Here is a 16,220-nt window from a genome sequence, read left to right as displayed (position 1 = left end):
GTCAGAAATGAGGCATCTCAGATGCTTCACTGCTTTCCTGATATTCCCCATCTGCAGCTATGCAGGGAAATTCTGGTTCCAAAAAGTCAGTACCATGTCATTATGAGCACTGCATTTTTATGAAGGGGGAAATAAGAAAAACAAATGTTACTCCTGTTCATGAATTTGCATCTTATCATTTCCCCTCTCTGCTGTGTGGAGTGATTTGATTCACACTAGGGGTTACCTGGGTCAGTTTTACTTCCAGAGAGAAAATAATGGTAACCTTATTTGAGATTTATGCCAATTAATGTAAGAAAATTCATTCTGAATATTTTGCATAGCTGCTAAATTTAACTGAGGTTACAGTGAAGCATGAGCTTCTAAATGTGAATAAGAGACTTCAACCATTTTCCCTTGTTCATTTTTAAACTACATTTCTTACTTATGATTAGCAATTTTATGTCATTTTTATGCAGTGTACTGAAACTAAGTTAAATAAACTGACCTTCTTCCACTTAATAAACTAAACTGGTATTGGTAAATTAAATAATTAAATTGGTATTTAATTATTATGCATGCAAAGTCAAGTAGAAAAAGGAGCATTTATAAATAAAATCATAGTGGTTTATTTGCAGTGAACAGGAATAAATGTCTTTATGACTTTTCATAAGAAATTTATTACTGCCTTTTTTTAGATTGGAATAAACACAGAAAAAAAGTAGAACATCTGTATGTATCAAAGTGTAAAGAACTACAACAATCAAAAGCTGTTTAATCTCCTCCATTTAGTTCTAATGCACGGTCTGTTCAGTTTAACCTTTCACAATGTCCTGTGCAAGAAAGCAGGTCATTTCAACTCAGTAACTAGTATTACAGATAAAATGACACTGCAGAAATGTTAATTACCATAGTACTGATGTAGTATAGGATATAATACATAATAGTAATGTTGTCAATTTTAAATTGAAGTTCAACAAAGCATATTGTTGCTACAGTTCTACTTCTTAAATTAAATGAATGTTATTCAAGTGTACATTTTTTTCCATGCAGAATGTTTTAAAATAAATCATTATTCTGCTTTAATTCAAGCTGGTACATTTCTAATGGCAGAAATCAATGAACTTTTTGATCTAGAAGTTTTTTCTAAGACACTGGAAATCATGACAGAATTATATTCCATATGAAAACTTTCCACAATCATTTTCTTTTTTCATTACAGCAGCTGTAAATCAGTTTGCAAATGAAACACAACATTCAGCCATTTTAAAAACAAAGATGAATCTCAATGAGCTATTTGATGTGTAGTAGGAACCAGACATATATAATCAAATTTGAATTAATTCTGCACTTCTCTGGCTAAAGGATCTGGCAATTGTACATATAAAATATTGATAACAAAACAAAGAGATTTGCATGGGAAGACAGTGAAAATTTTTACCTGCAGCTCCAGGAGGCATAAAGTTTCCTATTAGTGAATAATTGCACCTCTGTTTTTTGCAGCACCTTTACTTTTGGGTAATTTTGTGATAAATATTTTAAAAAGGGGAAAATAATTAAATTTCAAATTTGTTCAAGTGTATTTTAGTAATTTATGTCAGTTGAAATGTTCCTATTTCCAGTGCAGAAATTTTGAAGACATTATTCAGACCTGGCATGAAAAGTACCCCAAAAGTAGTACTCTACTTAATTAGAAGTTCAACAGACCTATTCATCATGTCAGCTAAGGCTAAAATGTGTACATAGGGTTTTAGCAAAATATTTGAATACACAGTATAAGGTTCAAGCAGAAATTAAAATGTGGCCTGAGGCTGTTTTTTTCATCTCACAAGATGCATTGCTGTTTTGAGTGAAGGTGTGTAAAGAGCAAAATCTCCAAAGAGTTTGTAAGATTTGCAGATATTTTGAAAAAATTCTTTTTTGTTTTTTTTTCTCCTCTCCACTCTGTTTAGGTCAGTGGGACAATGTACAACACAGGGAGACATGTGTCCCTGCGGTTAGACAAGGAGCACCTGGTGAACATCTCCGGGGGACCAATGACCTACAGTCACCGCCTGGAGGAAATCCGATTACACTTTGGCAGCGAGGACAGCCAGGGATCAGAGCACCTCCTCAATGGACAGGCCTTCTCTGGGGAGGTATGTCACCATGGGGGGTGGTACCATTAGGGATTACCCACTCTTATTTCTGCCTGAAGGTATTTGCAAGTTAATCTGTTAAAATTGTTCTCCTGTAGCCATTCTGAAAATTAGAGGATTGGTTTTTCTTTTTTAACCAAGCACTGCAAATTTTGTGACTCATATCTATGAATGACACTGCTGTGTTTATTGTGTATAGAGACACCTTCTATCCTCATCTGTGCTACTTAAAAAGCAATCTGGTCTCTTTGGATGGAGCCTTTATGTCTCTTGTAAAGGCAAGTATGAGATTAACGGCAAAGTAACGCTGGAAGTGCTTCAAACTCCCATAGAAGTGCTACTTTTGCTCCTCATTGGTGTGTAACACTACACTGAGTACCATGCTGCCTTTGATTCATGCAGAAACAAGGTGATACTTGATTCTGGAGGTGATTCCACAGAATTCTGCTCAAGAAATAAAGTTAACTGCACATGTAGTCCCTGGCAGAATACTCATGTTGTATGTTAAATACATGTCTATAACATGTATTTCTTTTCCCAGGAACGACCATAATTTCTTGACCCTGATACGTATTCCAGAATGGCCCATTATTTGTGCTGGATAAATATTTTAGTGGCTTAGATGGAGTGCTTTGTCAAGATGTACAATAAAGTTTGCAGACTTTTTGGGATAAATAAAGTGGGATCTTTATATTTTCCTTATATAGAGACATTTTCACATAGAAGAGATGCATGAGGTTTGCAGTATCCCACCGTCCTCCAGCTTGGGCCATGGCTGTGAGCTATGCAGCATCCAACTCTACAACTCAAAATCATGTTTCACAATAACTCTGCATTACTGTGGGAAATATTTTTAAAGCCACTCTGTTACCATTCTTTCATAATACCAAAAAAAAGAACTGCTTTTTCATCACAAAGCACTTATTTTCTCAGAGATGAGTAATCAAATTGTACTATGCATCACAGACTGGTGATGAATCAGTTAATATGTGGCATTTTCTTTGGCACTGCGCAACAGCAGTTATTTAAGAGTAAGAAATTATTGCAGCGTTGTCACATGATGATGTAATTGATGGTAATCATTGGCTTTGTTTTATAAGCTAAATATAGGCTGTGGCAGCTTTTTTTGTGAAATTACTTATATCTTACACAACTGATTTTGGTTGCCTTTGTTAAGTTCTATAAGTGAATTCATCATGTATTGCTCCTTTAAGCGCTGAAAGTAAAGTATGGTGTAGTAAACAAGGTCTTTGCTTTGCTGTTCAGACACACGAGCAATATTCAAACAAAAAAAAGTTGACTGAACATGAAAGCAAAAATCTGGTTGAAACATACCATGGCACTTGTCACATATGACCAAAATTTCAAATGGTTTTAAAAGAGTTTTAAAGTTTTTAATCCATCAGTCCTAGACTATAAAAACGTAAAAATGTAGAGCATTGTTTGGCAATACTTACTGTTATTAGCTAGGCTCTTCTGGTTTTGAAAGTAGGAGTTCTGAAGTGCTAATAATATTTGCTGTTTCTAGCAGAGACCCTCAAAATTTCTTAATAAAAGCAGAAAAGTGAGTGAAGTTGAAACTGCTGTCAGTCAGCCAGGCACAGCTGGATCTGCAATGTGTGCAGAATTCATCCTGTTGTCTGAATCCTCCTGCAGTGAAAAGAAAGAGCTCAGCACCTTCAGAGGATTAATCAGTCCCGATAGCCAGAGCTTAGGACAGGACAAATCACTCGGTGAAGAGGCATCTGCCTTGACAACAGAGCACAGACAAACAGCCAGCTGAAGAGCTGAAATTCAAGGATTCCCTTTCTGATACTGAGATAGAATTCTGTTCTTTGAGGGTGTGTTTTTCAAGGTTTCAAAAGCTGTTTTGGGCAGGTGGACAGCTCCAGCAAAGTCAAGCATTAATTACTAATTGAAGCCTACACCTGCATAGTTAAGTCTTACTTCTGGAACATACTGTTCCAAAGTACAAGCCCAGATGCAAATCAGTGGTGCTGTATGGTTGCAGATTTCCAAGGAAGGGCAGCAGCTGATGGAGTTCATTGAGTGCTCATCCACCCACACAAGTGCTACCTGTATAAATGGGTAATACTCCACAAGCTCTCAGCACTGGGGGATGTAACATCTACATCTCCCAGCAGTGAGAGGGGGAAAGCTGTAAGAAAGCCAGCTGACTTCCTGGGAGAGTCTTTGTGATGTCACAAGTGCTTTCAAGGCTTGCTGCTAATTACTATTCATTCCTGTCTTGGATAATATTATCAGTGGAGATTGGATAAAGAAAAATAACTGCCTAGGTTCATTAGTCTAATTTAGCTGGTGCAGGTAAGAATAGAAAGGAATATTTGCTGGCTTAGGCTTTAAGAAACAGGAAAAAAAATCATTGCAGGACTACACTGTGTGATGGTTAATTGCTGCCAAAGCACTACCCATTGCTACTGGTCCCAGCTGTGTTGGACAAACCCTCTGTGGGCTTTCCAGAAACCTATGTTTCACTGGGGAAACAGTTCCAAAGTTACCCTATAAAGGTGATCTATTCCAGTAGATCACGATCAGAATTACTCCTGCTGCGCCTTTCCTCCATTCCCATCCATGTCTCACCCCTCATTTTCACTGAGGTCTCCAAGTCATATTAAAATTAGACCACTGCAGAGAGACAGGGAGGCCTGGGGAGAGGGCAGGGGACAGGGCAGCACCTCTCCCTCCCAGCACTGTGAGCCTTAGGTTGGCTCAGGCCTAAATTAAATCCAAGTCCAGACAAAGCAGGAGCCTTTAAACAGCATCAATCCACCTTGAACCAGCTGCAAAGTTCTTTATACATCTGGAAATCCTACCTGATGTCCACACTAAGGAAGTAATTTATTTTAGGGACCTTTATTGCCTAGTTCTGCAAGTGGGCAGGCACTCAGAGCAAGCTGGAGAGCACTGGAGTGGTACCATGGCATGAAAAACAGCCTAGAAATACCAAATTGCTTCAGAATGACCTGTGGACTGAATGATATCAAGAGGCTTGGCATTTCCAGGCTTTAGCTTATAACAAGGTGTTAAAGGCTGTGAAGAGAGATGTCTATAATAATCTGGTTACCTTTTAGCCCCCAGTTATCACTTTAGTAGACAGAATAACTGAACTAATATTTAAATAATTTAAGGGATTTAAAACTGTGTATCAGATTATCAATATGTTTGGCACCAGTAACATGGAAAGGCAGGCAGGCTTTGGAATGCTTAAATAAATAAACAGAGTATTTACTTGCCCCTATGATACGGACTCAAGTGAATTTAATTCCCTATTCTTTGCAGGAGCATCCTACTGTATTATAATGATTAAAAGAAAACCTTGGTTTAGATAAAGTCTCCAACTAAGACACCAATCAATTTGTGTCCGCTGCCTAATGCCTCTACGCAAAACAGGTTTTTGTGCTTCAGTCTGTATCATTTAATGAAAAGGCCTGTTTTCCATTCAAAGAGCCGAACTGGCCTGTGGTATTTCTTTATGAGACTAGACAACTGCCGATGGCAAAAGGAAAAAAGTCTGCTCTCTTTCACCAGGTGGGATATAACAGCTTTATTCTTGAGTCTTGCCCTGCCTGGCTAGAGATCTTTCCTGGTGGTTCACCAGTGCCAGAGAGCCCTAGGCCCCACCCATGCTGGGGCTTTTTCCCCAGGGGACAGGGCCCAGAGGCAGGACAAACCACTACCCAATCAGGGAGAAAGTGGGAGGGGAGCAGAGTTGAGTTACAGCTGAGCAAGGACAAACCACGTGATTACAAATCTGATGAAACACAATACAAACCCAATTAATGCATTACAACACTGGCCAGAGTGCTGTAGCTCAGGCACTGCCTGCCTTGTTAAAATAAAAAGGTAACAGCTTTCAAAAGGTTCATCATGAAAACGGGACCCTCTAACTTTACCATGTGGCAAAGTCATAAAAAAACTTTTATTATCATTTTTTTTTCCCTAAGCATAAAAATTAAAAATGTTCTGCAGAAGACCTCCAATCACTTTGTGGCTGTGCATTGTGGCAGCCTTATCAGTGCCAAGGCAAAAAGTCAAAGAGCCTAATTATTTGGGGTTATGCACTTTGCACAAACTCAGTGGCTGGAGACTTTGAAACAAGAGACCATAATCCACAACACATGAAAAAAAAAAATTCTTTTTTGCCCACCTTTCCAAAAACCCATGGACCAATTATAAGCACACAGTTATTTCATTTGCTACGGAAGAATTAAAATGAAAGTGAGAACTGGATCTGAATAAATGGACACATATTTCTGCACACACAGTTTGGAACTGAGATTACTTTTGCTGCTGCTAAAAGCTGCTGAGAAAACCAACACAAAAATACAAGAAAATACAGAAAAGGGAGAAGCTGGAGGTTCTGAAACACCAGTCTTCTCTTGCTACTGCCATTTCTTTAACTGCAGGTGTGTTCTGTGTGAGTAAGGGACTTCTAGTCATAGTAAAGGATAACTTGTCAGGGTGGTCAGTGTTGTAAATCCAACTTGGGATATTTTTTGAAGCAGGACTGTCAAATAGAGAGCCTATGAGAACCAGCCAGCCAGCTGGGATAGTTTAATCCAGCCTGTACCAGAATTAGAGTACTCTGGATTGTTAAATCACAAACAGTGGTTCTGTTACTGACCCCTTCTGTATACCCCAGACTTGCCTGTGAGGTTGCAAACAACTTTCTCAAAACACCTCATGTTGGTGTCATTTATAGAGGAAAAGCTTGAAATCAGATTGTAACTAGTACATCATCCTTCCTCTTCCTTGGGGAGGAGGATTAGATCAGATAGAGATGTCATTGAGGAGGGAGGACAGGAATTGCTTCTTCCTGACCCCACTCCTCCAGGTGCTCACAGAGCGAGCTGTGAGCAGCCCCTACTACACCAGGTAACCCCAGCACTGCTGCCAATAGCTCAAAGAAAAAACTTCAAAATTCATATTTTTTCAGTTGCTACAGGCCACTGGTGTTACATTTTGGAGCCTCTCTTGGGAGTGGAGCGGGTCATTTTTAATTATTTCAGCCAGAAGATAAGTTTACTGTATTCCAATGCTTATTAATGTTGAAAAATTACTGTGGGAAAAGTACCAGCTGAGGGAACATATGTCTAATGGAAGAGGGGCTTAGTAAAATCTCTATAACCTTCAGAGTAATGTTGACCTTCAAAGGAGAAAGTCGATAGGTAACAAATTAAATTGCCATGGGAACAGAATATAAATCAGGGAGAGGTGGTAATACTGTCATCACTGAAGTATAGGGAGACTGCTCACATGAGTAATTCAAAATCACTGGGATGTGAATATATGCTTTGGTTGTAAGAATGCACCTCTGTCCTAACTAAAGATTACAGATGGCTTCACCCAAAATTTTATACATTATCAATAAAAAGCAGCGTTGAAATCCAAAAATAAACTTATTCACAGGATATTCTGCATTGAAAAAACCTACAAGGATCATCAAGTCCAGCTCTTAAGTGAATGGCCTTTAGAGGGCTATTGTGTTTTTCTAAAGCAAATTCAATTTTATGTTTTAAGTTAAATGGGCTTTTGCTGCTTTGATATAACAAAATGCAGCTGGTGTTTCTTAGCGAGAAAGCCTCTCCTTCTGAACTACTCTGTTGGAGCCCACAAGAAAAATTCCTTTCCAAGAACAGGGAACTGAAATTTTTGTAGTGTATTTTACATCAAAAAGCAGTAAGCTTCCTGCACTGACAAGTGCTAAAACTACCTCTTAATCCTTACTGGTCTCCAAAAGCAGTTTCATCTTTAACTTCATTGGAGTAGTTGACTCTTAACTTATGTACCTGTAATTTTTTGGCTAGACAGTCATCTTCAAGCTATGGGTATTATATACTTGCTAAATAAAAAATTCCCAAACCTCAGTAGCCAGGAGAAGTTCTAAAATCAGTCAAAGGTGTAGCAACTATAAATCATTGATCATAAATATATAAATAGAAAAAATACACAGCAAGTACAACACTTTTTTATAGGAATGGTCACATTGCCAGGCAGTACCAAGGTACTCCCACAGTCACAGGTTTACAGTTAGTGCCACTGTAGCCATGCTTCCATTTTTAAAGGAAAATTAGAGTCTAGAAATAGACTGTTTTATCCCCCCCTTAGAAAAAACCCTTACTTGCACAAATCAAGTTATATGATGACCAAACTTCATAAAAGCAATAATAATTTTACTTCATGTATAATCAGCTCCTCCTATCATAAATAGTGTTCTTGTTATTTTTTCGCCTTTCTAAAACTTGTTTAGCAGTGGAAATACAAATAAGGCTTTTAACGTCTTTTATTCAAGGGAAGAAGTTACAGTGCATACTACAGGCCTAAGTGTGCGTTTTATGATAGTTCAGAGAAAACAGGAAAAGTCAAATGGTTTTATTTGTAGTATGACAGGAAAAGTCAAATGGTTTTATTTGTAGTATGTTGTAGAAGGGTGTTTCTCTTGGTGGATAAATCCCAGAAATTCAGTTATTGCCACAACAGGAATCAGGACTGGACCTGGTGCAGCTGTAGCACTTCATGGATATAAACTAACAAATTCAGGGGCAGGATTATGTATTTATGTCTTTTAGCAGAAAGACTGACAATAACATATAATTGAAAGGAACAGTAATTTAATTTTATAATCCCAAACAATCATTAGAAGCCATCTGGAGATTGAATAATGTTCAGAACAAATATGAGGCTGAATTTCAGGTACCCAAGTATGATTTTGATTTTTGTTTTAGTCTTTCATTTCCTCAGAATACTGAGGTATTTACATGGTCACTGGAGGTGAAAAGTCACAGTTCACATCAAAGGAAGAACCTTTACAGCAGTCTTTTTTACATCATCATTTTGATTATTTAGTCATGCTAAAATTGTACTAAGTCTTTTTGGAATAATTGAATACAATTATTTCAGACAACAAAACAATACAGAAGCCACCTAATTTCTGTAGATCATTAGCTGATTTCTAGAAAGCATCTTTAAATAACTGAAAATTTTGGGTATGGTATTTAAGGGAGTTTCCCCTCAGGCACTGAATTCTAGGATGTTGAATTTGGGTACTGCTACTACATTGACATTATCTTTGTCATTCCCAGAGGACATTCACTCCCAAATCAGTTCTAACAAGAACCGGAAATATTTCTCTCTTTGCTCACTGTTGCCTGAAAGCATCCACATTCTCTGGATTTCGCCGTGTTTTACTAAAGCACGTGATTATTCCTGGATTCTACATAGCAAATTCCAGGTGCTTGAAACAAGGAGCTCCATTTCTGAGGGCCAGCATTTTTTCTTTCTGTTTCTTGCTTTCTGAGGATTTTGGGATACAAGCCCCATAGATTATTTCTGCTTTACGATGAATTTCAAGAAAGGCAGATTTTTAGATGCATTGTATTTCATTATCTACACATATGTGGGAATTTCTTGCCAGAAAACTTTCCTTTGTTGGAAACTACTTTTCTGAATCTTATGAACTCTCTATTCTTTAGTAGAATTGCAGGAGATATCCAAACAAATTACAAGCTTTAAGACAATATCAGCTCTTTATTGTAGCATGTGGCACAGCTAAAATCTGCATGGAATAATAAATATTGAATTTCTTATATACCAAATGAAGCAGATTTCGTTAGTAATAAATATATTTTTGCACATGTTTACTTTTTTATTACCAACTGTTCTCTTTTTTGGGGAGAGAGAGGAAGTGAAAGAGTGTCAATGTACTGAGAGCACAGTCTGTCACTGACTGTAATCTAAACCCCTCTGGTGCCTCAATTTTAAAATCCAGCATCATAAAGCAGTAAGGTGGAGTTTTTCTGCTTAGAGTAGGAGCTGTAGGATTTGGTTTTTTAAACCACTGGGACATGAAAACATTCAGCATTTTGAACCTCCAGTGTCACTTTTGAAGTATTCACTTTGCCTCATTCCAAATTATTATCATTTGCTTGGGGTGACTTCATTTGCTACAGGATGACTCCTCTTTAAGTAAAGATCAATTTACCTCTGCAGGCAAAAAAACTATGTGCATTTTGAAATGGGTTTTGTTTTATGTCAGTTGGTAATCACTTTTCCATTACACTCTTTGTAAGTTTTGACTTTTTCCCCAAATATATTTTATGTAACCTTCCAAAGAAAGGAGCAATCCACTAACAACCTGTACAAAAGTTCTTGCAGCTACTATGGACAACCACAAAAGAAAGTAAAAAGCAATGACAGACATTTTTATTATTATAATTTAGCAAAACAAGAAAAAAGAGGAAGCAGTTACTGTAAACCTTACCTTGGGCAAAACCCTCATGGAGGCAACAGACTAATCTGGGGCTAAACTCTTATTTGGTATTTCTGTACTAAGAGTGGACTGCAAAAATCCCTGTTAGCCCAATCTGTCCTCACTGATAGTACCCCTTAGCTGGATGAGGGATGCTGGGGGTCAGATAATAATTAGGAGAGTCCAGGGTTAATAATAGATGAGCCACAATGCTGAGGATCCAGTGAAGCTCCTGAACCCATTCGGTGCTGAGCACTCACACCTCACACAAGTTTGTCTCAGTAAATGCTTAAGTGGAAGCAAACCCAACTAATTCTGAGAGCAAGCCCAGCCCTTGCACCCAGACAGTGTGGAATCAGTTTGGAAACTCATCTTAGTAATTTTTATTTTGCTGTGTAAAAATGGAAGAGCTTCAGACAATGAATATGAATCTAATTCCAAAAGGTCTGAACTTGCTGGCAGAGTCCTCTCATGGGAGATGGGAATTCCTGGCTCATTCCCATAGCCAGAACAGGCACAGGAGGCAGCTACAGAAGGTTTTTCTCATTCCAAACGGATGTGCTTGTCACTGTGCCTTGAGACACAAATGGAGAGTGGGAGCACCACATACATCTAGGACTGAATGAGGCCAGGAGGAGTTCCAGCTCCTACCTCTCCATTCTCCCCGAGAATAATCCCTGTTTCCTCATACACAGCTTCCTGACCTTCAGGGTATTTCTGTAGCTTCAGTGACTCTTTTGATACGTGTTTGTCCCTTACTTTATGTTTAACATAACAGTTTCTTATAACACATTTTAATATCTTAGCAAAAAGCCAACTAAGTCATGTCATTTCTAGTGGCCTTTTTATTACACTTTCAGGGATTGCTGGAAGGTGGCAGAATTACAGTTTTCATTTAGAATACTGGCTTGACCTTCCTCCATCACCGTAGACGTTTCCTGGCATTCACTGCCCCCCAGAAAGTCAAGATACTTTAAATTTGAAGCATTTCATTTTAGCCATCACTGTAATTTCAATAAAGACTGAGAAGGAAATACTTCTAAATTTTGTTTTCTTTAGGCAAAATTGTAATAGGTAATGGATTGGAATGTTTTACAAACAATAAAGGGAAGCAAAATTCAGTTTTGTTATCATTTGAGAAGCATAACTTTCTAAAATTATTAAAATTAGAACAGTTTCTCGGGCATATCTACTTTAAAAATACCATGCAAATGGCAGCAGCCACAATGACATAAGTGCTAACACTCTGAAGAATTAAATTTGACAAGGTTAAACCACATTTATTCCAAGCCAATTTTCTTTCCATTTATCTTTTAATATTTCATGTTTATCTGTCTGCATAACAGATTATGCATTCTTATCTTTGTATAAACTAACTGGACGTTACAGCATACACCTGCCAAGCCTTGGTGGTTTAAAATTCTGTAGGAATTAATTATGTTCATCATCTTTTCAGTGCTTTGGTTGGGGTTTTTTAATCTACCTGCCATGAAAACATTTTGTCACTGACAATTTGCCATAGGCACATTAGAAATGCACCACATACAAGTTATTACTCTGAAAGTTCTATCAAAGGCAAAGAGAGTTCTAGACTGTAGCTAGAAAAGGCAAGTGCATTACTGTTGGGGAGGATGAAGCAGAGAAGTAATTTCTACACATTACTGTCCATCTCTTTCCATCATCTCAGATTTTATTTACTTCTTCTTATCTAAGTATGAACATGCCACTACCATATAGTCCCTGGAAATTCTGCTCATAACAGAACCAGGTGGCAACACAGCATTCATCTGCTTAACCTTCAGTGTAGGACTGGTCAGAAACAGCTGTCATGTTCTCTCAAATGCAAAATTTTTATGAATAAATAAAATAGACTTTTTCAAATTTCTTTTCCAATGCATGTTCAATGTGAACAACCTATATTTGGTGTATTTTGTTACATGAATCTTTGCTCTTCTCACCTTTAGCAATATCCTTCCCATTTTCTCTCAGTCAAAACACCAAGTAATCAAGGCTTGAGCTATCAGTCCCATGCAGCCCCTCTCTCTCAGCCTGATGCTTTGAATTCCATGTCCACAGCACAGTATGGGGGAATGGTCCCATACTGACACAGGAATTAATCTGACAGCATCCATGACTACAGGAGCTCAGCCACCCAGTCTTCATTACCTGCTGATCTTTTGCCTCCCTGAAGAATAAAGTATCCTGGTGAGGTTGTGTAGACCCACTTCTTTCTCCTGCTCCAATCCACCAAACTTTCAAGGCAGCACTTGCGCTGCACTAAAATTCATTAAATAAAGCATTAGAGGATCATGGCTTTTAAACTGGGGTTCTGCTAAGATTCTCCAGAGGAAGCAAAATTTTTTATTTTATTTTTTGAGAGAACAGAAGAGCTTATGGTAATGTGCATAAATGATAAATATAGCGTACTTGCCTAAAATAAGGAATTCTGATTCAGAAAAGGATAAAGGACATCTTAGTATACTAAGTGTACCACTGTCAAGTGCTTTAGAAGACAGGTTAGTGTTCATTGCTTGCCCGCTTCACATTACAAAACAGGGAAGAGACAATAAAATATCACAAAAATATGTTACCAATAAAAACATCATTAAAAATGCATAACACATTTGCAGAACAATCCACCATGGGCAGAACGTGAAGCCCTCTTTACCACACATTTCTTTAGCAGGACATGCTTGTATTTCAAAGACAAAAACTAATAATCAAAAAGGCCAGATAGAGCTCTTATCCCAGTTCTGAATATTGTGGTTTTGGAGCTCGTGAGCTGTCCTGAAGAGTATTGTGTCACTGACCTTTGGAGCCAATTTTACTGAAAACACAAATTACTACATCAAGACTGCTTCTGTTATTTTAAATTCTCATTAATTTTGTTCCATTTTTACCATCAGAGCAGTTGAGGCAGTGAGATATTTCCAGTGAGGTTTCTCATGGACAAGCCAGGGGAGGTGGTGCTGCTGTGATTTCAAGAATACAATCCAGTCCTGACCCTTCCTGATTTGGGCACAATTATTACCATGAAAGAGGCATCAGGCAGGAATATTTCCATGAGCATCCAAGGCTGCAAATCACAGCCTAACCCGAGGAATTCTAGCATAAGGCAGAGTACTCTATGGGAGCCTTTAAAGCCCCCATGGTCTTTGTACCCAGGTTGTCCCTTTGAGAGTCTGTCTGTACCCACAAACATAATTTTATTCACACTCAGCCATTCCTTGGAGAGGGACATCACAGGAAAATCAGCCAGTTCCTGAAGGCATCTGGTCTGCAGAATCTTGGATGCATCACAGGACAAACTGGCAGGAAGTCAGGAAGGTTTCTGATAGTCTCTGCTTGTCTTTCAGGAAAAAATCGCTTTGAAATCAAATTCCCTCTACAAGGTACTTTGGTTTTGACACATAAGCATTTTCTAGCAAAACACTTTTTCAGCAAAAAAAAATTGCAACTAGTTGTGCTTATGATTAGTTCTAGGCCTCATTCTGTGTGAAGCCCAAGGGTGTGTTCAGTTAAGAGGATTTTCACTGTTTGATTTATAGCTTAGACCCTCACCATCTACTGTTCCTAAGTCCCAAAAGGCAAAATAGATGTTCTTCCTCCTGACTGCTAGAGCCATACCCTGGGGGCAGTTAATTAGAAAGGAAAAAAAAAAAAAATCACCCTTATTCTTCCCAATTCTAATGAATGTCAGTCTATTCTCTTCCCATAGGATTTTCTTTCAGAAATCCAGGAAAACGATGAAAGGAAAAATGGCAGGGGGAAAAAAAATAAATGTTCCATAAGCCTTTTTCCTATGGCCTATTTGAAAACACCTCACTATTTTTTAGATACAGTCATTACTGAAGATGAATACTTCAAAGAAAGTTGGAAATCTTCTGTTAGAATTTTGAGCTGTCAGGCAGCATATTTAGTGTTTATCCCCACAAATCTTCATACATCAAAAATGCCTGGAAATACATGAAACCATGGGGATGATGACAATTTGGGAAATAAGTTTGCTGTTATTCTTAGAAGCACAAAAACTATGGGGGTCACAATACAAGAAAAAACAGGATGCAATCTCTAGGATTTAAAACACTTAAATCCATCTAAATTTAAAATGCAAACTCCACTGTGAGCTTTTATATGAACTTCATTTTTTCTTATTTTATGTGCAAAAGGTATTACCAAATAGTAAAGTATGTAGCAATTGCTAATACTGTAGAAATTACCAAAAGACTAAGGTGAAAAGAGCATTTTTAAGACACAGGCTTTTTTTCCTTGCAAAGAATATCACATCAATGTTTTTTATGTCATCCATCTTTCAAATGATCTTCTAAACTAATTAATATTTTGGCTGTGATCATCAAGCAATCTTTGGACAGCTTAGCATAAATCAGTTTTATCTGTGTACTGCTAGATAGTATTCCTTATTTTGTGCTCTGAAAGTGGCAGTTTATAACTAAAAGTGAATGACTCCTATTAAATCTAAAGATGTACATCATTTAAAATAAAATAAAAAGGAGAATTCTAGAAAACCATCAGAATTATTGAGCTATCAATAATAGTTCATCCTGTAGTATCATCCTATATCAGCTGAAAATCTGTCCTTTAATGTTTATGAAGAGGAAAATGAAAGTGCAGTGAGGAGGTGGAAGGGACCATCTGTCTCCTTTTAGTTCGTTGTTTTATTTCAAACTGGGCCTGAACCAAAATCCTAATTCGGTGATGTCTGGTGCTGGAAGCTGTCATGGTCCCCTTGAAAATTTGGAACTGCTGCTGTCTGGACACAGTAGACACTAATGACAGCCTTTGGAATCCTTTTGTCTTCACAGTCATTAGCACGTTTTCCCATTAACTACCAATTACCTCTGAGGGTAATTATTGTACCAGGTTTACAAATGACAGAGGGTGAGTTAGCTGCAGTCAGGACATCAAGCATGGCAGGGTGAAGACTAGGACATGAGAGCTCATGGTATTTGCAAAGACCCATAAATTTTACTACTTTGTTTCTCAAAATTCATTCTTGAATTTTCCTAATATTCTGTTCCATTTATATCCTTGATGGGTACCTTAAGCAGGCAGAACTTCCACTGTTGCTGCTCCAGTGAAAGTTCATCACCCCAATACAGTGCACTGTGCAAACAGCAGCTTCCAACTGCATCAAAGAACAGTCGTGAACCTCCTGTCATATATTGTGCCACCCAGAAAGCCTTTTATCATCTATACCTGAACCTGCCTCTCACCAGCTACTTTTTAAATTTCCAAACTTGTAGATATAGAATAAGGGGTAGATAAAAACAATGCCAGATAGAGAAGACTGTAGTATAAATAAATATGCCAAGCCAAGATCTTAAAGTACTTCTGTATTGCAGGGCCATAAGCATTTGACAATATTAAAAATCAATGAAGCTGTGAAAAATAATTTACAGGATTTGCCTTTAAAGTTCATGGAATGCTGATGGGGTGGATACCTCTTAAAATGTCTCTAAATATACAGTAATTTTTGTTTTGATGTATAGCCTCAGATTTATTGAACCATTTTATTACTTTGACAGTCTTCACACTTTGATTCTAATCAGGAGACCTGTAACTGAACGACTGTTTATCAAACTCCTGTTAATGAAGCAAAAAAAGCAATCCTTAACATGCACAGATTTTATCTGTACTCCTTTCTTACACCTACTATCTGTGGGGAAGTGGACTTTCACCAGTTTCTGCAGAACAAACTGTACTATGATAACAACACCATGCTTTCCTTGTAATTTTAATTCATATTGGAAATCTCATTTACAGTAGTGACACTATATGTAAAAGAGCCACATATGGGTGAACATCTCCAGCTA

General features: G+C 37.7%; 1 protein-coding gene across 1 annotated transcript in view; it reads left to right on the top strand.

Moving 5' to 3' along the window:
- Nucleotides 1-16,220, top strand: part of CA10 (carbonic anhydrase 10) — a 273,558-nt gene that overhangs the window by 220,438 nt on the left and 36,900 nt on the right. The window contains 1 exon segment of the mRNA XM_040081363.2: nucleotides 1,932-2,117. Within this exon segment, the coding sequence (XP_039937297.1) occupies nucleotides 1,932-2,117 (186 nt within the window).

Source organism: Hirundo rustica, chromosome 18 (genome assembly GCF_015227805.2).
Source record: "Hirundo rustica isolate bHirRus1 chromosome 18, bHirRus1.pri.v3, whole genome shotgun sequence".
Taxonomy (NCBI): domain Eukaryota; kingdom Metazoa; phylum Chordata; class Aves; order Passeriformes; family Hirundinidae; genus Hirundo; species Hirundo rustica.
This window is presented reverse-complemented; position numbering and strand designations above follow the sequence as displayed.